The sequence below is a fragment of the Periophthalmus magnuspinnatus genome, chromosome 16, assembly GCF_009829125.3.
Source record: "Periophthalmus magnuspinnatus isolate fPerMag1 chromosome 16, fPerMag1.2.pri, whole genome shotgun sequence".
NCBI classification, from domain to species: domain Eukaryota; kingdom Metazoa; phylum Chordata; class Actinopteri; order Gobiiformes; family Gobiidae; genus Periophthalmus; species Periophthalmus magnuspinnatus.
The window spans coordinates 730,326-753,017 of NC_047141.1; the positions used below are offsets into that span (position 1 = coordinate 730,326).

The window sequence follows — 22,692 nt, forward strand, 5'->3', positions numbered from 1 at the left end:
GGCGGGACGGACAAATAGCCAATAGCGAAACTTTGGCAGATTATTTTGAACCATAGCCCCGCCCAGGCTTTGTGCTTAATGGCGCTACAGTGGAACAGTTGTAAACAGTGAACAGAACACACAGACTTGGGCTTTTTCTTGGTTTAAAAATGATCTTTAAAATATTTCATAGAAACATAAACAGCCACAGACAAACGTAACAGATTTCTTACACTTAAAGCTCCATTTAAACAGTACAAAAGCCTTAAATCACACACACATCCATATAGTCATTTCTGATGGCATTACAAACATTGATAATACAGATCTTTCATCTTTGGTCAGAACTCATTGAATAAATAAAACACACACACACACACACGTTAAATCTCCACAGAAGGCAGTTGGAAAGCATCATTTGTCCAAGCACTGATGAACTGGACATTAGAAACTTCAGAAACAAAAGTTATGGCAGAGTATGTCCTAGGCTTTGTTGAGAATGAGGTCATAGAGCTTTGGAGTTGGGTTTGGAGTTGGTTAGGGGCTTGTTTGAACCATGTGCTACCCCCACACTGACATCTGTTCATCAAGCCTCCTGATTGGTCCATAATCTGTCTATAATCTGATGGAAACACAAGAACATTTACAAATGTACCGCAATGTGCAAAAATAATGGGTCTGAGTGTTTTAATAAATGTACTTTATAGGTATTTATAATTATACATTTTCAGCACGAAACCCAAGAGAAACTAGTGATGGGAAAAATGAACCAATGAATCCTCATATGTTTAGAAAATTCATTTTGTCTTCTTTTTACAACAAACTTGTGTTTTCTTCTAAAAAGACAAATATTGTAAGATATTTACTTTCACAATACTTGTCTTATTAGAGGAACACAAAGTTTCTTTCAGTGAGGCCTCAGAGTCAATCACAGAGCACCACCAGCCGTCTGCTGGGGATTTGAATGGATTACAATGAAGATGTATTAGAAGCTTCCTTACCCGTGTGTATGAATGTTTGCTGATTATAACAATAACGAGAATATTTATAAAAGTTCTCTGCTCACACACACACACTACATTCACACAAACAGTAGATCCATGACTTCGTGGCTTCATTTGGCTCACCTTTAGAGGGATCGCTTCATTTTGCCCATCACTTAAACCAGGTCCAGGACTAAACTTGGATTCTCAGATTCAAAGATCCTGTCTGCTCCATATGGCCTAACTAACTGCAGAAGTTACATAGATATAGTCTTCAGTTCAGAGCATTTACCCCTGAATGAATATAAAAGTACCATTGCGAGATAGGGCCAGCACCCTGGTAGAGGTCTATTGACTCTAGTTAGAGTATCTTTCTTATTGTCATAATCATAAACTTTTGCACAGAATCATAACACCAGGACACAGGGGTCACTTAAAGCATTACAGAGCCAGAGAAAATGTTTGGTCGATGCTGCCACAGACTGAGACTAAGGCTCCTCTGATCCAACAGAGTGACACTGAGACTGAGGCTCCTCTGCCCCACTGTGGAATATTTCATTAGAACAGTGTTAAAGTCCCACAGCAAAACATTTCATTAGAACAGGGTTACAGAGAGAAAAGGCATTTTAGCAGGATGCAGGAGCCTTGCCTAACACAGTGACCCCTGGTGGAGGCCTGAGCTCTTGCATAATCTCTTTGGACATTCAGAGTTTGACAAAGACATGCCCCCAAAGGTGCTGTCATGCGACCCGTCTGTCAGAACATGTCGAGGTAAGATCTGTGGAGACGTTAAAAGAGCATTTGTTTAAAGTCAAAGTGCAAAGGAAATGGAGGCCTCAGAATCGGCTTACATCGTGTGTACACCGACTGCAGGAGTGGGAATTGTGTGAGGCCAAAGTCATTCAATTCAATCTGCCCTTTCACAGTGACCTCTGACCTCTGTGGCATGGGTCCAGCTGAGGGGTGGGTCTGCAGACAGTCTGTGAGGAGTCTATTTTTCTCAGACACAACACCGTCTGGAGCGGTTTTGAGGTCATTAGACGTGTTATCAGGAGAACCCGCGCTACTTTGGTCAAACACACACCTCAGTACACTGTACTGTAAAAGACAATCTGCAAGTAACCCGCACCCTGCAGTCAGTGTAAACCCGACATTAGGAACACAGATGTAGAGGCTTGTTAATGGTTGATTATATTTTTCATATTTGATGTTAATGAGAAGCACGGCCTCTGGAGTCAGGAGAAAAAGGTTCAAAGGTCACACTGTTTTTGAATGGAGACATGTGGGACAGAAACAATTTCAGTCTGAGGATCCTGGTCTGAGGAAACTGCCTAGAGGAGGCAAATGACTTTCAGATGGGAGTCAAAACATCTCCACTTCTTAAACAGTGTCCAGATTAAACCTTTTCTACCACAAACCTGGACTAGGGGGCACTCTAACCCAGAAGACGACTGTGGGACTGCTACTGCCCCCTGGGGGGTCAGAGGTGGTGGCGCTGCCATGGAGGCAGGGGTCAGAGGTTGTGGTCTTTCCGTTGGGTCAGAGGTCGTGGTGTTGCCGTGGAGAAAGCGCATGCAGCACCTGGTCAAGTAGCTGCAGGGCACGGTGTAGGTGCACCTCCAGCCAGCAGGGGGTGTCCTGGATGCAGCGACGTGGATACTGCTGCCCCCAACCCTTCACTAAACTCACCCGGAACACACAGAGGCCCCGCAGCGCATCGACGTGAGGACCTGACAGACAACAGGGTCAGTACAGTTTCAAAACACAAGCACATCCATGTGAGGACCTGACAGAGGTATCAGGACTAATTGCCAAGTCTGCTTCTTTATAGCAACTTGGGTTTCTTCGTTGGAGTCATTTGCGTTCAGACCATGGTGTCACAGTACTGTCAAACGTCTCTGGTTGGACACTTTTGCACTTAGGGCAGACATTTAAACTGCAAATTTCATTCAAATTTAGCTTTTTCATTTCTGTCGTGTGACGCTGTGAACACTCAAGATGCATTGCAGAAGCGTTGGACATGCATCCTCCATACATTTTGATGTCGACATTTTGTCCAGTCAGGACAATAGACCTTATACAAATGGACATAAATAGGAAGTGGGCCTGCCAATCCTGTGCAGACAGGGAGAGGCAACTACCTTTAATAACCTCATTCCCGATTGGCTCTTTGGTCGCGCCCCGGATTTCCAAATATGGAACTTTGCTCCAAATCAGCCAGTATAACTGCTAGCCTCGATGATCTTCATTTAGAGATGAACGCTGTGGGCGACGTCACACTCACTTAGTCCATAATCTCAGGTCTGAATGTAGCACGTTCTCCTGAGTGGCATTTTCACGTCATGAAAGAGGTGCGGTTTTTCACTTCTGTTTCATATGGGCCTGGTAATGACTAAAAGACAAGCTGTAAACACTTTAAATGTTAATTATGTTTAATAAGTGAATAAAACATCCAGATCTCATTAGAATATATTCCAATTTTGTGTATTTTTTCAGCTTGGTCCTGTGCACAACCCAAAGGTCAGCTGCTGGATGGTCTAAGGCAGACGTGTCGAACACATTTTCACCGAGGGCCACATCAGCAAAATGGCTGCTCTCAAAGGGCCAAATTTAAAATAAATCTAACAACTTTTTAAACTTGTTAATTAACTATTTCTGTATTTATTACTTATTCAAGTTACAAATGTTGTATATGCATTTCCCTAGATGTAAAAATATGGCTGTGTAACTATGCATCTCCTGATAAAATGACATTTTAAGACCGTCATACCTTTCAATTTACCCTGTCGAGGGCCACATTTGGCCCGCAGGTATTGAGTTTGACACATGTGTTCTAAGGACTTCCCTTCCTGGTGTGAGCTTGGTCCGGTGCTATGCTGTGTTCAGACCGGAGCGTCAAAAACGTGTTGGATGATTCTAGTCGGACGCTTTTGCATTTGAGGGCAGTGACGTGTCCAAGGTGTCCAGGGAATCCAGAGCATCCAGGGCGCCCAGGCCGTCCATTGCGGTCTGCAAGTGCTTTTGGATGTTTTGTTTTCCCGGTCCCTTTGTGAAACCTACACACCAGGTTGTAGTGTATTTATTACATAAAACCCATCAATGGAGGTGATCAGCTCGGTGGCGGCGTGTCTGGGTCCATGACTAGCCTTTAGGCTAGCAGCCCAGTATAATTATGTCGCCGCCAGTTTGTAGCTTTTGCCTTTCTCCTTCTTCTGGATAATGATGTCACTGCATCACTGGAACATAGTGTCTGATTGTTTGACATGGATGCCAAAAGTTCATCTTTTTCAACTCTGGTGTCTAACGCTTTGAATTTTTACTTGTGCTTCAACGTGCTTTAACATAGAGTTAAGATATAAATCATGTGCCTTTACATAGGGTTAAGATTTAAAATCACATGCCTTTACATAGAGTTGTGTCAATCACGTGTCTTTGACAACAATTCTAAATCATTCAAAGTGAACTTTTCCTATAAATGGACATAACTCACCACTGCTGTGGTCCTGGTCCCTGTACGAGACCCTCTGCATCTCTCTGTGGCACAGACGCAGATCAAACACCTGTAAGAGATCAGGACTAGGACTAAAACCAGGACTAAAACAGGTCTAAAATAGGTCTAAAACAGAACTAAAACAGCACTAAACCAGGAGTAAACCAGAACTGAACCAGGGGGTTAAATCGGGACTAAACCAGGTCTAAGCCGTCTCAAGCAGGACTAGACCAAGACTAGATCAGTTCTAGATCAGGACTAAACCAGGACAAAAGCAGAGACTAAATCAAGACAAAAGCAGAGACTAAACCAGGATTAAACCAGGACTAAACCAGGACTAAACCAGGACTAAACCAGGACTAAACCAGGACTAAACCAGGACTAAACCAGGACTAAACCAGGACTAAACCAGGACTAAACCAGGACTAAACCAGGACTGGCTCTTCCCAGGTTCCAGACCTTGATGTAGGCTCCGGGGTAGATCTTGTGCACAGCGCCCCCTGGTGTGCGTCCAGACTCGCGGTCTAAATAAAAACTCTGGACGAAGAGGGCGTGATCGGATAAACAGCGCATCCAAACATCTCCATCTCCACGGTGCTCCAGCTGAAGACCACGGCCAATGTGCAACCTGAGAGAGAGCCAGGACTGAGCCAGGACTGAGCCAGTACTAAACCAGAACAGAACTGAACCAGGACTGAAACTAGATTGGAGGCCTGGGCAATACGACCAAAAAAATATATATATACGATTTTTCATTTCAGTTTAGTCTTATTTTTTCTATTTTCTGTTATTAAAAACTGACTTGAATTAAACAAGATTTATTTGTTCAGCCTGCCCCATAATAAATGTAGAAGTTAGATACTTTGTACCCTGAAAAATGGATAATGGTTTATATTTTATAATAATGACTGTATGATATCTAAGGCCGTCACTGTTTTATCGACACATCCTCTTGTAACTTTTAACAGGAGGAGGGACAGAGGATAGGCTGTAGACCTGTAACCATAGACTATATAATAGAAGTGGACTAAAGGAGTGTGACGTCACCCACGGCGTTCGGCTCCAGTCAAATGAATCTCCAGCAGTCAATCAAACCTGTCCCTAAAGCTAATGGGAGCGCCTCTGGGGAAAGATGACGCCTTATTTGTCAGTTATAAATGTTCATATCTTGATTTACTGACAAAATCGTGAAATAAAAACCCCAGGATCATTTAGAACCCAAATTTTTAAGACCAAAATGTCGAGCCTGACAGCAGCAGTTACAGAGAGAAGGAAGACGTTTTTCAATAGAAAGTGAATTACAGTCGGAGGCGATGGAGCCGAAGCATGCCCATAATCACTTCCTGTTTGGAACGCCGCGGCTTACAGGTTAGCTATGTCCATTTATATATACAGTCTAGGTCTTCAACAAACAGGCCCGTGCAAGATCTCTCCATTAAAAAGACCCAAGCTGATCACTTTACATATGACTGACTGCACCTGTCTCTGGTAGGTACCTGGCATACCTGGCTCTGTGACAGGACCATACCTGGCTCTGTGACAGGACCATACCTGGCTCTGTGACAGGACCATACCTGGCTCTGTGACAGGACCATACCTGGCTCTGTGACAGGACCATACCTGGCTCTGTGACAGGACCATACCTGGCTCTGTGACAGGACCATACCTGGCTCTGTGACAGGACCATACCTGGCTCTGTGACAGGACCATACCTGGCTCTGTGACAGGACCATACCTGGCTCTGTGACAGGACCATACCTGGCTCTGTGACAGGACCATACCTGGCTCTGTGACAGGACCATACCTGGCTTTGTGACAGGACCATACCTGGCTTTGTAACAGGACCATACCTGGCTCTATGGCTGGCCTCAGTGCGCTGGACGTTGCTTAATCTTCCCAGGCAGAAGCGGTCCCCTCCGGAGGGGTCCATGTAGCCATCCACAGTGATGATGGGGAAACCTGCCGGAGCTTTGAACACTTCCCCCACCCTCACGTCCTGTTCCAGGTATGAGATGGAGCACCAGAAGTCCAGCCCTGAACCAAAAAAACAACGTCACAAAAGTATAAGACCAGGTCTAAACCAGGCCTAAACCAGGCCTAAACCAGGCCTAAACCAGGCCTAAACCAGGACTAAACCAGGACTAAACCGAGTCTAAACCGGGACTAAACCGGGACTAAACCATGACTAAAGCAGGTCTAACGCAGGTGTAACGCAGGTCTAACGCAGGTCTAACGCAGGTGTAACGCAGGTCTAACGCAGGTCTAACGCAGGTCTAAAGCAGGTCTAAAGCAGGTCTAAAGCAGGTCTAAAGCAGGTCTAAAGCAGGTCTAAAGCAGGACTAGACCAGGACTAGACCAGGACTAGACCAGGACTAGACCAGGACTAGACCAGGACAAGGGTCAGTACCAGGGTGGCCGGACACAGGGGGTGGATAAGAAGCGTTGTTCTGCTGATGTGACCCTGAAACAGATAAAGTGACATCGTCTTAAACCTAAACTTGTGCTTTACAAAAGAACGATATCATCACTTACAGTAATGGTTATTAGCTGGCGGATGGTGGTGTAACGGATACGGGCCCCTCCCACTTTGAGGCTGTGGACCAATTGGGCTGTAGGGAGCTGGGCTAACACTTGACCAGGAGTCTGTAATGGAAAACAAGGCCCAAATCACAACTAAACCAGGACTACATCTGAATTTCAACTAGAACTGAACCTATACTGAGCTGGGAACCAAAATCAGGACTTCACATGGACTATGCCAGGACTGAACAAGAAAATCAAGCTAGGACTAAAAAAGGATTGGTCCGTGGTCTAGCCTTCAAGTGCCTATGACAGGTTAGACCACTTATTTTTGTAAAACAAAACAAAGGTAACATTAGATTTAAAACTGTTACCTAGCAAAAATAATGTAAATGTAATGTAATTTTTACAACTAATAATTAAACAAATAAAAATAAAAGACAGCAGCTTTACTTAGTGAAATAAAGGTTTAAAGTGTCAGAAAAATGTCTTTCTTGTGCATAAACTTTCTCTGCATTTTGGATGAGAGAGATTCTGTTTAACAACTCTTCGCTACTTTTTGTCTTCTACTTTTTTCACACTTAACTGGTGTAAAACTGATAAATATTTACGACAGGTACTATACCACCAAATCAAGTCAGACTTTTAAAAATATATCAGTCTGCCAAATGCACTTTAACCTGAACCTGAGCTTGTCTCCGGTCTGGACTTAAACTGGACCTGTGTTGGCCTGCTGTCCGGTGTGTGGCCCGGTTTCGGATCCGGTCTCTGGCCCAGTCTCAGGCCCAGGGCTGCTGTAGTCCGGACTTGGGGCATGAGGGGGAGGGGGGCTCTGGCCTGGACTCATGTGGATCAGACCCTGGACCTCGACTCCGGGACTGCAGCCAACACCTCCTGTGGGAGAGTGGTAGAGTCACACCTGTGCTCAGTGTTAAAGCAGACATTGTGCTAGTGTTTGCTCTATAGTATAATCTCTGACACCCGTGGATCATTATGCTATATTCAGCACATTCTAAATCACAATATTGATTTAAAACAACTATAACAGGAGAAACAAGTCCACTGAATTCCCCGTTAGAAAATGGCGGCACCCGATGAGGGCTGATGTCGGCATAAATGCCTCCTATGGATAGCTGCACATTAGTGAGCAGTAGGGGTGTGCAAAAAATATCAAAATATTGTATTGTTTCATTTAATGATACGGTATTGTGGGCTGCTGTATCAATATATCGGCAAGAATTTTTTTTTTGTATATTTTAACAAGCAAAACCTACATTTGTGTGGCTTTTTTAGAGGAAAGAAACTCATTTATACAGAATGTGTGATTCACTCTTTTGATAATTAAAATAGGTTTATTTCATATTAACTTTGGTTTAACAAAGACCTTTAGTATAACAGTTGTGATTTAGTAAACATGTTGTGATCCTTCAGAGCAGTTAAACTGCACATGTCCCTGTCCATGTAAATGTGGAGCTCGTATAAGCTGTGGATGAATAATATTTGCCAATGGAACAGTCTGACGTGTTTTTCTAGTTGTTAAAATGCACTGTTACATTTATTAAAGATAAATGAACATAAGATAAATAAAAAAATTAATCAAATTAATATGTATTTTTTGTGAAAATGGGGTTGATCATTTACACACACACACATATCTATATATCTATATATCTATATATCTATATATCTATATATATATATATATATATATATATATATATATATATATATATATATATATATATATGAAATATATGGTATCATATTCAAATTTGTACCAAAATAATTACATGACGCTGCCGAATCCTATAGGTATCACTGATTAAGTGTATATCACTGTGGCCGTGTACCGGGGAAGAGATCGGAGCAATGACGGTCAAAGATTAAGGTTAAAGATTACTCAAACATGCACAATTCACTCTAACAAGAACTGAAGAAGTGGCTTGGATAAGCAACAAAATGTTTTCACTTAAAAATGTTTTGTCCAGTTACAGAATTTTATTTTTTATTTTTTTTTACTATGGATCATGCCTGGACAACTGAGGGATTACACAGACATGGTTAAAAGTGGCTTTAAGGTTAGGACAGAGGGTCAGAGACACACCTGCTGGGGACAGGTGCATGCTGGGATACATAGAGAGGGGGCGGGTTTGGTAGGGGTCTGGGGGTGGAGTCAGGTCCAGGTGAAGACAGTCCTGCACCAGCTCCTCCTTTATGGTAGTCTGAGGACCTGAAAGAGAACAGGTACAGATTCAGACAAAGGCCTCTGGTGCACCCCCTTATGGAGCATAAGGGCATATATGGATAAAGGTCGGGCGAGGAGCTTCGGTATCGCTCGGTATTTCTCTAATAACACTAACTCTTTATAATTCTATATTAGACTGTATTACATTTTTGACCATGTTATAACCCTTTATTTTAGACACTGTTAATGTTTTCATGTTGGACACTAATGACACCAGCACAGGAAATGACCAAGGCCCTGAACAGAAACAGGACCAAGTCTGATTCTGGTTTTGGATCTGGCCTGGACCCGGCTCCAGATCTGAGGCAGAGATTACCATGACTACTGCAGAAGCAGGTACTCTGTGGTAGTACCTGTGATACCTATAGGAGCGGGTACTCTGTCACAGGGGTAGTACCTGTGATACCTGTAGGAGCGGGTACTCAATCATAGAAGTCGTACCTGTGATACATGTAGGAGCGGGTACTCTGTCGTAGTGGTACGGGTTGACACAGACGCTGTCGTACTTGAGGTCGAAGGCGAATCTACAGAAGGTGGCATGCTTGAGCTCATTTTTGTGCAGGTCGGGCCATCGCCACAGACGAGCATAGATGACGTGAGGGAAGCCTTTACGCCCCGCTACCTGCAACACAACCACAAGGAGAGGGGCGGTCAAGCTTCAGTTTAAGCCAGAGCCCAATTTGTCATTTACTATGGCAACACGCAGACAGACAAAATGTACATGTAGTGTGCCATCTATTTGTATCATTTTCGAAATACAGTGGTCCCTTGCCATATTGTGGTTCACCTTTCGCAGTCTCGCAGATTTTTTTTTGTGCAATTTTGCATGCTTCTTTTACAGTGTATGAACATGCATTGTGTTCTGCATCCTGATTGGCTAAGGGACTGTAGACCATTGTCAATCAGTCTCCTCCGTGACGTATCTCCTGTACAGTACAGAATGCGTTCCGCCATATTTACATAAATGTTGGATTGCAGTGTGACTCTGAAGTGCTGTATGTTTGCAAGTTTTCTCCTTGACAAAACCCACAATGTCGATGAAACGTTCTGCACCAACAAATTTCAGAAACGCTTTGGACTTAAAAGTGTTTCTCTGCATGGAGAAGCACCTCTGCGAGTACCGCTGGAGCAGAGACACATGAACAACAAATTTAAAGCAATTGAGGAAGGGAAATATAATATACGAAGGTTTGAACTTTGAGAGTGTTTAAACACGAGAGACATGTGAGAAAATGTTAAAGCCTGTTTAAGAAAAGTGTTTAGTGTGTGTGGTGAGGGGTTTTACAGCCTTAAAACATATATAATAGTTGTAAAGAATAAAGCTGACTGCTTTGCAGATTTCACCTATTGCGGGCTATTTTTTTAATGTAACCCCCTGCGATAAACCAGGGACCGATGTATATTAATTTGAAGTAAAATCTGAACCCAGCATTAGTGTTAACAGCACATTTAACTGCCCAAAAGCTCCAGCAAACAGATGAGAGCAAAGAAGCATCCAGCCTGCCGATCTGAGTGCAATATTTCATGATTACAGCCATACTTGTTTTATTAAAATATATCTATGAAACTTTATTTGTGAACTCAAGCTGACTAAGGTTTAACTGACAAAACATTTTTGACTGTTGAGTAAAATAATGAAAATAAAGTCAAGCTAACGACTAACATGAATGATGTAAATGTGATAAATAACTCAAATCAATGACAGGGAGTAGTACGGTTGTCAAGAGTATTGATTATTTAGACTGATACTGAGCTGTATCAGAACAAGTACACACAACTGTTGATACCCTTCAGTTAATGAAAGAAAAACTCACAATGGTCATAGAAATAACTTGAATCTGACAAAAGTAATAATAAATAAAAAGTTTATGAAATTTAACCAATGAAAGTCAGACACTGCTTTTGAACCATGCTTCAACAGAATTATAAAAAAATAAAAATAAACTCATGAAACAGGCCTGGACAAAAATGATGATACCCATAACTTAATATTTTGTTGCACAACCTTTTGAGGCAATCACTGCAATCAAACGATGAACTGATTCCGAACTGTCAATGAGACTTCTGCACCTCTCAGCAGGTATTTTGGCCCACTCCTCATGAGCAAACTGCTCCAGTTGTTTCAGGTTTGAAGGGTGCCTTTTCCAGACGGCATGTTTCAGCTCCTTCCAAAGATGCTCAATAGTATTTAGGTCAGGGCTCATAGAAGGCCACTTTAGAATAGTCCAATGTTTTCCTCTTAGCCAGTCTTGTGTGTTTTTTGATGTGTGTTTTGGGTCATTGTCCTGTTGCAAGACCCATGACCTGCGACTGAGATCAAGCTTTCTGACACTGGCCAGCACATTTCTTTCTAGAATCCCTTGATAGTCTTGAGATTTCATTGTACCCTGTGCAGATTCAAGACACCCTGTGCCAGATGCAGCAAAGCAGCCCCAGAACATAACAGAGCCTCCTCCATGTTTCACAGTAGGGACAGTGTTCTTTTCTTGATATGCTTCATTTTTCCATCTGTGAACATAGAGCTGATGTGCCTTGGCAAAGTTAAATTTTTTGTCTCATCTGTCCATAGGACATTCTCCCAGAAGCTTTGTGGCTTGTCAACTTCTAGTTTGGCAAATTCCAATCTGGCTTTTTTATGATTTGTTTTCACTAATGGTGTCCTCCTTGGTCATATTCCATTAAGTCAACTTTGGCTCAAACAACGACGGATGGTGTGATCTGCCACTGATGTTCCTTGAGCTTGAAGTTCACCTTTAATCTCTTTAGAAGTTTCTGGGCTCTTTTGTTACCTTTTGTTGTTCGTATTATCCGTCTCTTTGATTTGTCAAAAATGTTCCTTTTTCGGCCACGTCCAAGGAGGTTGGCTACAGTCCCATGGATCTTAAATTTGTAACAACTCTTTCCTTTGCTTCCTCTGGTCCATGTTGAGTGTGGTACACACCATGTCGCCAAACAGCACAGTGACGACCTGTAGCCCTATATATAGGCCCACTGACTCATTACAAGATTGTAGACACTTGTTATGCTAATTTGTGGATACACCTTGGATTAACATGTCCCTTTGGTCACATTATTTTCAGTCTTTTCTAGGGGTACCATCATTTTTGTCTAGGCCTGTTTCATGAGTTTATTTTTTTTTAAAGTAATTCTGTTGAAGCATGGTTGAAAAGTAATGTCTGACTTTCATTGGTTAAATTTCATAGAATTTTTACTTATTATTACTTCTGTCAGATTCAAGTTATTTCTGTGACCATTGTGAGTTTTTCTTTCATTGACCAAAGGGCACCAACAATCACGCGTGTATAAGACCAAATAAACTAGTTTATGCTCATGGATAACTATGAACCTACTGGACCACTGAGGTATTACAGAAAAGGAACACTACCATCTATTGTCTAAAGAAAGTGTTTTTTTTATTATCACTGTGGTATCAGAATCTGTTTTGAGAATCAAGTCTATTCCTTTGTATTGAAATCCATTTTGAAGTAAATATAAAATAGAGTGAGATTAAAGGAGAGACCAATGAGTTCTGAGGCCAAGGCTGAATCATCAAGACTAAACACAACAGAGGGAGGAGAGAGGGAGGGGCAAGAGAAAGAGAGAAAGGGAGGAGAGGAAGGAGAGAAGGAGAGAGAGGGAGGAGAAAGAGAGAAAGGGAGAGAGAGAGGAGAGGAAGGAGAAAGAGAGAAAGGGAGAGGGAAAGAGAGAGGGAAGTGAAAAAGAAAAGGGGAGGGAGGGAGGAGAGAGGGGGAGAAGAGATGAGAGAGGGAGGAGAAAGACAGAAATGGAGAGAGGAAGGAGTGTGAAGAGAGGGGGAGAGGAAGGGGAAAGAGATAAAGGGAGAGGGGGAGGACAGAGGGAGACTGGGAGGAGAGCGGGAACAGAGAGGGAGGGGAGAGATAGGAGAAGAGAAGAAAAGGGGGAAAGGGGGAAGAAGGAAGGGGGAAGAGAGGGAGGAGAGAGGGGAGAGGTCAAAAGGGATAAGGAGAAGGTGTCAGTATTTCAGATGTAGGCTTTTTTTTTTTTAACTTGATCTGTTCTTATTTATAACCAGCACATATCGGTTTAGTCTGCACCTATACTATAACTACTACTACACCTTTTAACAAATCAAATATCGTGCCAATTAGAGGTGTGCCAGATGCCCTCCCATCCTCCTGTATCCCTGTGTGTCAGATGCTCTCACATCCTCTTGTATCTCTGTGTGTCAGATGCCCTCCCATCCTCCTGTATAGCTGTGTGTCAGATGCCCTCCCATCCCAGACTGAGAAGGGGGGAAGGTCAAATGTCTCTAGCTAATGTGCAGATGTTGTGGTGTGTCAGATGTCCTTATAGATGTGGTATGGTTTGAGAAAAACAGCAAGAGAATGGACACTTATCACTAATAGAAATGATGAGGGAAATTCTGAAAATAAAAAATAAACACAAAAGTCAAAAAACGTGAAGTCTAAAAGTAAGACTCCAACAGCTGCACTCAGAGCCCCGCCCCTTTCCTGTGTCCCAGACAAAACAAGACCCAGACAGAGACCAGGACTGAATCAGGACTGAACCAAGACAGGGACCAGCACTGAACCAAGACTGAACCTGGTCTCAACCAGGATTTGACAAGGGTTCAACATAAAGTTAAAGCTACAGTGTGCAACTTTCTGGAGGTGGCATGTCACCTGCATGATTCTTTGGAAACAGAAAGTTTATGCCCAACAGTGGAATATTATAGCCAAAGGAGCAACATTTCCATGAAAAGCAGCAGGAGCGGGCCCTCCTCCAGGCCAAATAAGAGTCAGGTTTGTGGAGATGCAAGCCCACTCACAGTGTTTTTCAGTGCAATAAACCCAAGCAAAAAGAAAAAGTCTAGGCTTGGGTGGATTTCTGGCACCTCCTGCTGGTCACAGTCAGAAGGTTCAGTAGCTGCACTTCTATTAGCCACATGAAGTTAACAGTCTGTACAGTGTAATCAGTGTAATCTGAAGAACTTGGGTAAGGTTTTACTCTTTCAAAAACAAAGCACATCATGAAATCCTCAAACTGCTGTTTACAGCATATATATAAACGGACACAGTTAACCCGCTAGCTACCACGTTCCAAATAGGAAGTGAGCATGGCACACTTCCGGTTTCATCAACTGCAATTCACTTTACATTGGAAAGCTGTCACCCCTCTCTCTGTAACTGCTGCAGTATTTTGGGTCTTAAAATGTTTGTATTAACCCACTCTACATGATCCTGGTGTTTTTATTTCATTATTGTGTCCGTAAAATCACGATAGCATTGCTAAGCAGCCACTCCCTGCTAAACCAGTGGTGTGGCCTCCCTCCACATTGGCTCTTTGGTAGCTATGATACTTGCGGTCGGAATTCCTAATGTGGAACTGGGCTCCAGATTAGCCGCTATAACTGCTAGACTCGATGAGCTTCATTTCGGCTGTGGCTCACTTAGTCCACTTTTTTGTATAGCCTGTGGTCTACAGAGCATCTACAGGGCGTCTACAGGGCCTTCCTCATATTAACTGTTCAAAGTCCTGCACAGGTCAGATTTGGGAGAAATATAAACTGAAAAAATAATCCACCAAATAATAGAACTGATGCAATTTACAGAGGTCTAAATTATAGGGTCAGCAGGTCTTCTACATAAAACCTCATGGAGACACAGAGAGGGCATCTGACACACTGGGACATTTAAAGTGCAGTCACACAAGTGAAAATATGGACTACACTGGCAATGAACCCAGAACTAAACCAAGACTAGACCAGGACTAAACCAAGTCTATATTATGACCAGGAGCAAATCAGGACTGAACTAGGACCAGACCAGGATTAAATCAGGATCAGACCAGGACATAACCAGAACCAGACTAGGACCAGACCAGGACTAAACCAGGACCAGAATTAGACCAGGACTAAACTAGAACCAGACCAGGTCTAAAACAGGACTAAACCAGGACCAGACCAGGACTAAACCAGGATTAAACCAGGACCAGACCAGGACCAGACCAGGACCAGATCAGGACTAAACTAGGACTGGGCCAGGACCAAACCAGGACTAGACTAGGACTAAACCAGGATCGAACCAGGACTAAACCACAACCAGACAAGGACTAAACCAGAATTAAACCAGGACCAGAATCAGACCAGGACTAAACCAGGACCAAACCAGGACTAAACCAGGACTAAACCAGGACCAGACCAAGACTAAACCAGGACTAAACAAGGACCAGACCAGGACTAAACAGGAAATAGAACAAAGCCAAACCAGGACAAAATGAGGAGTAGACCAGGACCAAATAAAGTCTACTTCAGGACTAAATTGGGCTAAATTGGACAAACCAGAACCAGACCAGAACTAAACTGGGACTAAACCAAAACTGAACAAAACCATGTGATGCCAAGGTCAGTTTTAGGGTCGTAGGAGCTTATCTAGGGTTAGATAAATCAAACCGCTCTAATCTCGGTCTGAGGCGGGGTTTGTACCTGCAGCCGCCCGTCCAGCGTTCTCTGGATGGTCACGCAGAGTCCAGGTTGGCGTCCTCTGGTGGTGACGGCAGTGACCAGTGCGTCCAGCTCCTCTCTCCTCTCTCTCAGTTTACGGACCAGACTCTCAATCGCTCGCCGCGCAAACCCTTCACTCTCTCCGGGCTGACACAGGCGCAGCAGGCTGTGCACAGCGCTGTGGACCGGGTCTGACCCAAGACCAGGACTGGACCCAGGGCCGGGACTAAACCCTGAGCCAGGACCTGACCCAGAACTGGGACTAAACCCAGAATCAGGACTAAAGCCGAGGTCTGGGGCTGGAGCAGCGTCCGACAGCGACATGATCTCCTTTGGAACAAACAATAACAAGTTTGGACCATGTTAACACAATCACAAAGGTCAGGATGTGGAAGTGTCTTGCTCAATGACACAACAACAGTGAAATGTCAATAACGGATTGAACCACAGTTGTCTCTATGTGATACTAAAGACAACCTCCTGGTGAGACCCAAGGGCTGCTCCTCTAACTCCCCTCCTCAGGATCATGCTAAATACATGTGAAATACGTAACAGCACTGTTTAGATCTAAACCAGGACTAAACCAGGTCCAGTTCTGAACCAAGACCAAACCTGGACTAATCCAGACCTAAGCATTAGTTAAATATGTTGTCTGACCCATAGTAGATCTGAACCAGGCAACCAGGCAAGTTTACAGCGGGTGACACGAGGCTAACCGAGGTAAACCCTGACTCTACGGTCCCCGTGTTCGGATGGAAATGCACACGGACCGTAAGATGCCGCTGAACTCGAGCCGGATCAACAGTTGTCACGGACCGTACCTGAGCCTCCGGAGCCCGCGGGCAGAGCGGCTGTCTGTGCCAGAGATGAACGCTCGTGTCCGGGCAGAGCTGGTGCGTCAGACCGCTGTGGGCTCCGGCTCTCTGGCTCCGCTCTGTCTCCGTGTCTGTGTCTCCGTGCGCGCGTGTGTGTGTGCGTCTGTGCGTGCGTGCGTCTGTGTCTCTGTGAGCGTGTGTGTACGTGCGTGCGCATGTGTCTACAGCGCGTGCATGTCTCAGACGCTCGGGTCACGCGCCCAGACGCCAGACATAACAGGAAGTGAGGCAACTCCAGCACGCGCTAAAAATAATAGAAAATAAAAGTGCTCCTCAGAAATGAATCATGTGTGCGCCACGGGGCGGAGGACAGCGGGACTGCGGCTCATGACACACGGGATGAACACTGCGTTATATATGTGTAGACTGGTGTCATTACATTATACAGTCTCAACGTTTATAAGAGCACATGTATTGAACTAAACCAGGACAATGTGGACAGGGGACACAGGGATGACGCTCTGACGAGTGAAACCAGAAACCAAAACCAACTCACCTCTATATGGACTTTAAGTGACACAACGGTGGCACAGGCACATCTTTACTTAATAACTATACTGGATGCAAATGTCACTTATGGATTCTACTAATCAAAAAAGGAGAGACAAAAGATCTGGCCTTTCGTCCATGTCAACGCTTGATCTTGTCAGATGTCTTGCTGCAGGGCCGGGCCTGCTTAGTGCTTACACGCAGACCAAGCGGAATATCAGGTGCCACAGGGGGGCAGTTGTGTTCTTATGCAAGGCACTTCACCCACATTGCCTTGTATGAATGTGATGTGTGTGAGTGTTGGTGGCGACAGGGGTCGATGGCACAGATCATCAGCCTCACTTCTGTCAGTCTGTCCCAGGGCAGCTTTGGCTACAAGTAGAGTTTTTATAACCACTAAATGTAAATTACTTCTCACCTTTGCTCTCTGTTATGTTGTTTTATATTAAACACATTATAATTTCTACGTAAAATTAAATAACTAACCTTTATCATATTTGACACTTTTTCTTCAGACCATGGCAGATCTCAGAGCTTCTGCAGTAGCAGAAACATGCAGGCTCTGTCACTTTTTAGCATCTTAAACGCTAAAAACTCACTATTCTGGGTTATTCGGGTCCTGGAACATCTCTGAGGGTGTAAAATTGACGTGCGGTGTGTTTTTTCGGCCCCGGAAATCGATTGGCAGAAAAGTTTGGACAGAAAAACAGCGGAGAAGCGCAGCTAACGGTTAATGGCTAACGGTGAGGCTAACGCTAAGCTAACAGCAGCCTCTTTGTCTTTCGATAAAGCCCAGGTTACAGCGTGTTATGTCATTTATTTTGTTAAAGCCACATTTAAGTCTATACATAATGGTTTAAATCTGTAATCATGAGGTTTATTATTGGACAAAAAAGACACAAAAATAAGCATTTCATCATTTGTCCAGCACTTGGCCTTGACCGTCAGAATGAAATGCACGCGCGGATTAAGATGTTTGAAAATCGCTTGTTTCTGGTCTTTGGTTCACTTGTTATTAGATAAACATTTAGACTTTTAGCTGCCCTTTAAGCAGATAGCAGCAGCAGTGGTAGTGTCTCTTAATGTCAGGGTGCAAATACGCGTGGGCTGCAGGACATTGAGGTTTAGGCCTGGGTTTGTCAGTCTGGATCCCCCCGGCCTCACTTCTTCAGGTTTACATTCCAGACTTGTGGTCCTGGACTGGACTTGGTTTAAGCCCATCTTCACTGTGGATGAGGCCTGAGACACCAGGACATGGAGAAGAAACCAGACCTATTGTACCTCGAGCAGAAGACCACACAATCACTCCACAACCGGTAAGACATGTCGACACAGGTGAAGTGTCCCTGTCCAAACACACACATGTACAGGTGAAGTGTCCCTGTCCACACACATACCCGTACAGGTGAAGTGTCCCAGTCCACACACACATACACACATTTACAGGTGAAATGTCCCTGTACACACACGCACACATGTACAGGTGAGGTGTCTCTGTCCACACACACATACAGAGGTACAGGTGAAGTGTCTCTATCCACACATATACACGTACAGATGAGGTGTCCCTGTCCACACATGTACAGGTAAAGTGTCCCTTTCCACACACACGAGGTGTCTCTGTCCACACACATGTACAGGTGAAATGTTTCTTGTCTTTCTGTTGCAGGTTTTCTGAGATCTTGTTGGAGCAGATGACTCAGAGGAAGGTTTTGTTTAAGGGGAATAAAAAGTTGATGGTTCTACGCCTCCGGAACAGTCCCAGGTCTCAGGTCGGTGCTTTATATAGGTGGAACACTTATGCCCAGATTCAGTTTTGAATGAAAAAACTTGATAAATGGGTTTAATATTGTTTAAAATAGAATATTATGTGATTGGACTTGCTTTTATTAAATATGATTATGTGTATGTTTATTATGTTATGAATATGTTTTTTGTATAAAAAAAAAGTTTTGTTTTTTGAGCCGTTTCTAATATTTGTCTACAGAGTTCTCAAATTAACTTTTTGCTTTTGTAAAAATAACAAAAATGTATTAATCTTGGATATTAAATCACCATAATTGCCCTATTGTGTAATATTGAGCCTCATGAGTCTGTTCAACGAGACAAACTTGATACACTGATGACAAAGATAAAATCCAGTGTCATGATCTGTAAATTGCACATGGTTTATCCTAGAATGTCAGCTTAGGAAACAGGCCATGTTTAAGCTTTGATTATAGCAGACATATTCTGCTTGAGCCTACTATATAGTTATCTATGACCCCCGTGGATCATTATAATTTAATTTTAAATCACAATATTCATCTAAAACTACTTAATAAAAGAAACAAGTCCACTGACTTCCACATTAGAAAACTGTGGTGCCCAATGGGAGCGCTGACATCGCCGTAAACGTCATCACAGCAAAGCGCCGCATGCTGTCATCCCTGGTTAGCTGCACATCACACTAGTGAGCAGCCTTTTTTTTTTTCATATCTACCAAAATGACTATGCAATGCTGCCGGATCTTACGAGTACCCTTTATAAAGAAAATAAAACTGGAGAAGGAATTGAGTATGTCTCAGTGGGCGTGTATGTCACAGTGGGCGTGTACGTCACAGTGGGCGTGTACGTCACAGTGGGCGTGTACGTCACAGTGGGCGTGTATGTCACAGTGGGCATGTACCGGTGGAGGTAAAGAGGGGGGTAGATCGCCAAAATGCATCTTGAAAATAGTTAATTAAAGATTACTCAAACATGAATCACTCCAAAAACAATTTCAGAGGTTCAATGAGAAGAAATGACTAGAACATGGTTAAAAGCTCTGAAAAGTCCATTTTGCAAAATAACTTTGATTTAAGGTTAGGAAAATGTTTTGATGTTGTTAACATGCTAGCAGAAGTAACCCGACTGTCTCTCTCTTCCTGTAGGGGGCATCTCCAAAGGGCAGTGTCTGGACTCGGATCGGCTGGAAGGGCCCCTGGAGGCGGGGTGTCTGGAACTTCAGGAACAAATACCAACGCGCTGTCCGTTTTAGCCCCGCCCACAAGACCAGCATTAGCCCCATCCTAAGGAGCAGGTTTAGTGCCGCCCCCAGCTCATGCTTCGTATCGGCACCAAAGTCTCGGTTCAGCCTTGGCCCAAAAAGTGAGTGTTTGTTGCAATCAGAGTTATTCTGCAAACTGGACTTTTCTGAGCTTTAATTATGTACTAGTTGTTTCTTCTCATTGAGTCTCTGAAGTTGTATTTGGAGTGATTCATGTTTGAGTAATCTTTAATCACTTATTTCTAAGAAGCCATTTTGCTGATCTACCCCTATTTTCACCTCCACTGGTACAGCCCACTTCTTTGTACGTCCTTCCTCCAGTTTTATTTTCTTCATCGGTGATACTGTATCGTTGCCTAATCATACAAATGAATAAAAATCATCTGCTCGCTAGTGTGAGGTGCAGCTATCCATAGGGGCATGCAGTATTTTGTTGTGATGACGTTTACAACGTTTCTCTAACATGGAAGTCGGCGGACTTGTTTCTTTTTTTAAGAGTCATTTTAGATGAAGATTGCGACTTAAAATATGTAAATGATAACATAATGACTCATAGGTGTCATAGTTTATAGCTGTAGAACAGACACAAGCACTATAGGGCTGATTTAAAGAGTGAGGTTTTTCACTCTGAGCAGCAGTAGAAAATGATTCACTGTGAAGGATTTCTACATTTATTTGTTTTGTCCGTTTTAGTTTCATTTAGCGTTGTGTTCCTCACTGTGGCTACAAGCGGGCAGAGCTGTGTCACACTCACACAGTTTCCTCTCTGTAGGGGGCACTGTGAGAGAAGTCCTAAAGAGGAGACTTCAGGGACACACTTGTCTCTTCAAAGGTCTGACTTTTTTACCCAGCATGCACCTGCAGATCACTTCAAAGTGCTTTACAATGCACACGCAATCCCTACAATGCAATGCATCTTTTTTTAAAAATGTATTAACAGTATTTAAGCACTAATATATATATATATATATATAACCCATGCTCAAACACGACAATTCTCCATAAATATGCAAAACTGTACACAGAAACTTAACAAACATGATGTGATGTGCAGTAGTTTCATTAGTGGGATGCAGCTGATTGTGTTGTGATATTTAAGTGTAAGATTTAAGTAAAAATCTAAACAATTGTATTTTAAGTCCAAAATGGTTTACACTAGAGCAGGTTAGTCTTAGTCTTCTATATACTTTTGCCAGCCAGAGATGTGTATTGACCTTGTTTTGTCTCTAAACCACAATCTTTATGACGAATCACAGAATCCCATTAATTTACATGGAGAATTTGGTAAATGTTTTGGTGCTAAAATCTGACATAAAATACACTGCCTGGCCAAAAAAAAAGTTGCCACCTGGATTTAACTAAGCAAATAGTTACGAGCTTCCTTGGTTGGTCAGGTCTAGGTTCAGCAACTCAGCAACACTCTGTGCTCAAAGAATGAGGTCAGCTGACTACCTGACTATACTGAATGACCAGGTTATTCCATCAATGGATTTTTTTCTTCCTTGATGGCATGAGCATATTCCAATATGACAATGCCAGGATTCATCGGGCTCAAATTGTGAAAGAGTGGTTCAGGGAGCATGAGACATAATTTTCACACACGGATTGGCCACCACAGACTGTTAGCCTTGATAAGCTTCACTCCCTCAGTCCTCTTCTGGTGTATACTGAAAAAGAATGGCCATATTTGGAGATGACCTCATCTAGCCTCTTATTATGTCCTTATCTCTGCAACTATTCTCTAATGTCTCTCAAATATGTGTTATTTTGTGTTCCAGGAAAGTCTGTGCAGAGCCGTCTGGGGGTGGGGCCAAAGGGGCGTGATCAGCTGGGGGCTGGGTCAGAGGGGTGTGGTCTGAGTGTGGGCGTGCCCTTAAAGAGGCATGGTCTGCAGAAGAAGGCAGTCCCCTCTAAAAAGCAGCTGGACTCCCAGCTGGACCGGTACATGTCCAAGACCAAGAGCCGCCTGGACGCAGATCTGGACCGATACATGTCCCTATCCCGCAACCGGCTCGATGCTCAGCTCGATGAGTACATGGCCATGGCAGGAGACAGTGCACTCTGGCAGTGATATGAGTATGATTGAACCAGGACTGAACCAGGACTAAAACAGGACTGAACCAGGACTAAAACAGGACTAAAACCAGGACTGAAACCAGGACTAAAACCAAGACTAAAGCAGAACTGAAAACAGGGCTGAAGCCTGGACTAAATCCAGGACTAAATCCAGGACTAAATCCAGGACTAAATCCAGGACTAAATCCAGGACTAAATCCAGGACTAAATCCAGGACTAAATCCAGGACTAAATCCAGGACTGAAGCCAAGACTAAAACCAGGACTAAAACCAGGACTAAAACCAGGACTAAAACCAGGACTAAACCAGGACTAAACCAGGACTAAACCTGGAGCTTTACTCCCAGAACAGGAGTGTGTTTTATTTGAAGGATTTATTTATTTTTTTCTTAATGTTTAAACAGCCTGGTTCTGTTGCTCCTCCATTCTGCCTTCATCCATTTACTCCTGATGCCCTCCCATGCCCTTTTGTATGGGGTTTGAGACTGACACAAAGACCTCCTCAGCGGCAGTCACCTATTTCA

General features: G+C 43.4%; 2 protein-coding genes across 4 annotated transcripts; one reads left to right on the forward strand and one right to left on the reverse strand.

Moving 5' to 3' along the window:
• Nucleotides 1-132: 132 nt before the first annotated feature.
• smad10b (SMAD family member 10b) lies at nt 133-16,698 on the reverse strand. 3 transcript variants are annotated; one of them, XM_055227974.1, is made up of 11 exons: nt 16,523-16,698; nt 15,684-16,031; nt 9,659-9,839; nt 9,077-9,202; nt 7,693-7,866; nt 6,985-7,095; nt 6,860-6,913; nt 6,303-6,486; nt 4,912-5,080; nt 4,453-4,522; nt 133-2,692 (listed from the first exon to the last, which is right to left on the reverse strand). In XM_055227974.1, exons 2-11 carry the CDS (start codon nt 16,023-16,025, stop codon nt 2,502-2,504), a joined length of 1,602 nt encoding a protein of 533 aa, XP_055083949.1. In that variant the 5' UTR covers nt 16,026-16,031; nt 16,523-16,698; the 3' UTR covers nt 133-2,501. The 3 variants fall into 3 exon arrangements, with proteins under 3 accessions (XP_055083949.1, XP_055083950.1, XP_055083951.1); XM_055227975.1 differs by having other exon boundaries at nt 15,684-16,028; nt 16,518-16,698; XM_055227976.1 differs by lacking the exon at nt 15,684-16,031.
• Nucleotides 16,699-17,583: 885 nt separating this feature from the next.
• On the forward strand, nt 17,584-22,496 carry LOC129456948 (chromatin target of PRMT1 protein-like). Its single transcript, XM_055228032.1, has 6 exons — nt 17,584-17,808; nt 18,251-18,381; nt 18,735-18,837; nt 19,978-20,194; nt 20,866-20,925; nt 21,872-22,496. The coding sequence occupies exons 2-6, from the start codon at nt 18,320-18,322 to the stop codon at nt 22,162-22,164; spliced, it is 735 nt and encodes a 244-aa protein (XP_055084007.1). The 5' UTR covers nt 17,584-17,808; nt 18,251-18,319; the 3' UTR covers nt 22,165-22,496.
• The last annotated feature ends 196 nt before the right edge of the window (nt 22,497-22,692 follow it).

Coding starts and splice junctions, on each gene's coding strand:
- smad10b (XM_055227974.1), bottom strand. CDS start 16,025: ATGTCGCTGTCGGACGCTGCTCCAGCCCCAGACCTCGGCTTTAGTCCT. Junction 9,203..9,658: donor CGCTCCTACATGTATCACAG/GTACGACTTCTA, acceptor GTTCTCTTTCAG/GTCCTCAGACTACCATAAAG. Junction 6,914..6,984: donor GCCAGCTAATAACCATTACT/GTAAGTGATGAT, acceptor TATCTGTTTCAG/GGTCACATCAGCAGAACAAC.
- LOC129456948 (XM_055228032.1), top strand. CDS start 18,320: ATGGAGAAGAAACCAGACCTATTGTACCTCGAGCAGAAGACCACACAA. Junction 18,382..18,734: donor ACACAATCACTCCACAACCG/GTAAGACATGTC, acceptor TTTCTGTTGCAG/GTTTTCTGAGATCTTGTTGG. Junction 18,838..19,977: donor GGAACAGTCCCAGGTCTCAG/GTCGGTGCTTTA, acceptor CTCTTCCTGTAG/GGGGCATCTCCAAAGGGCAG.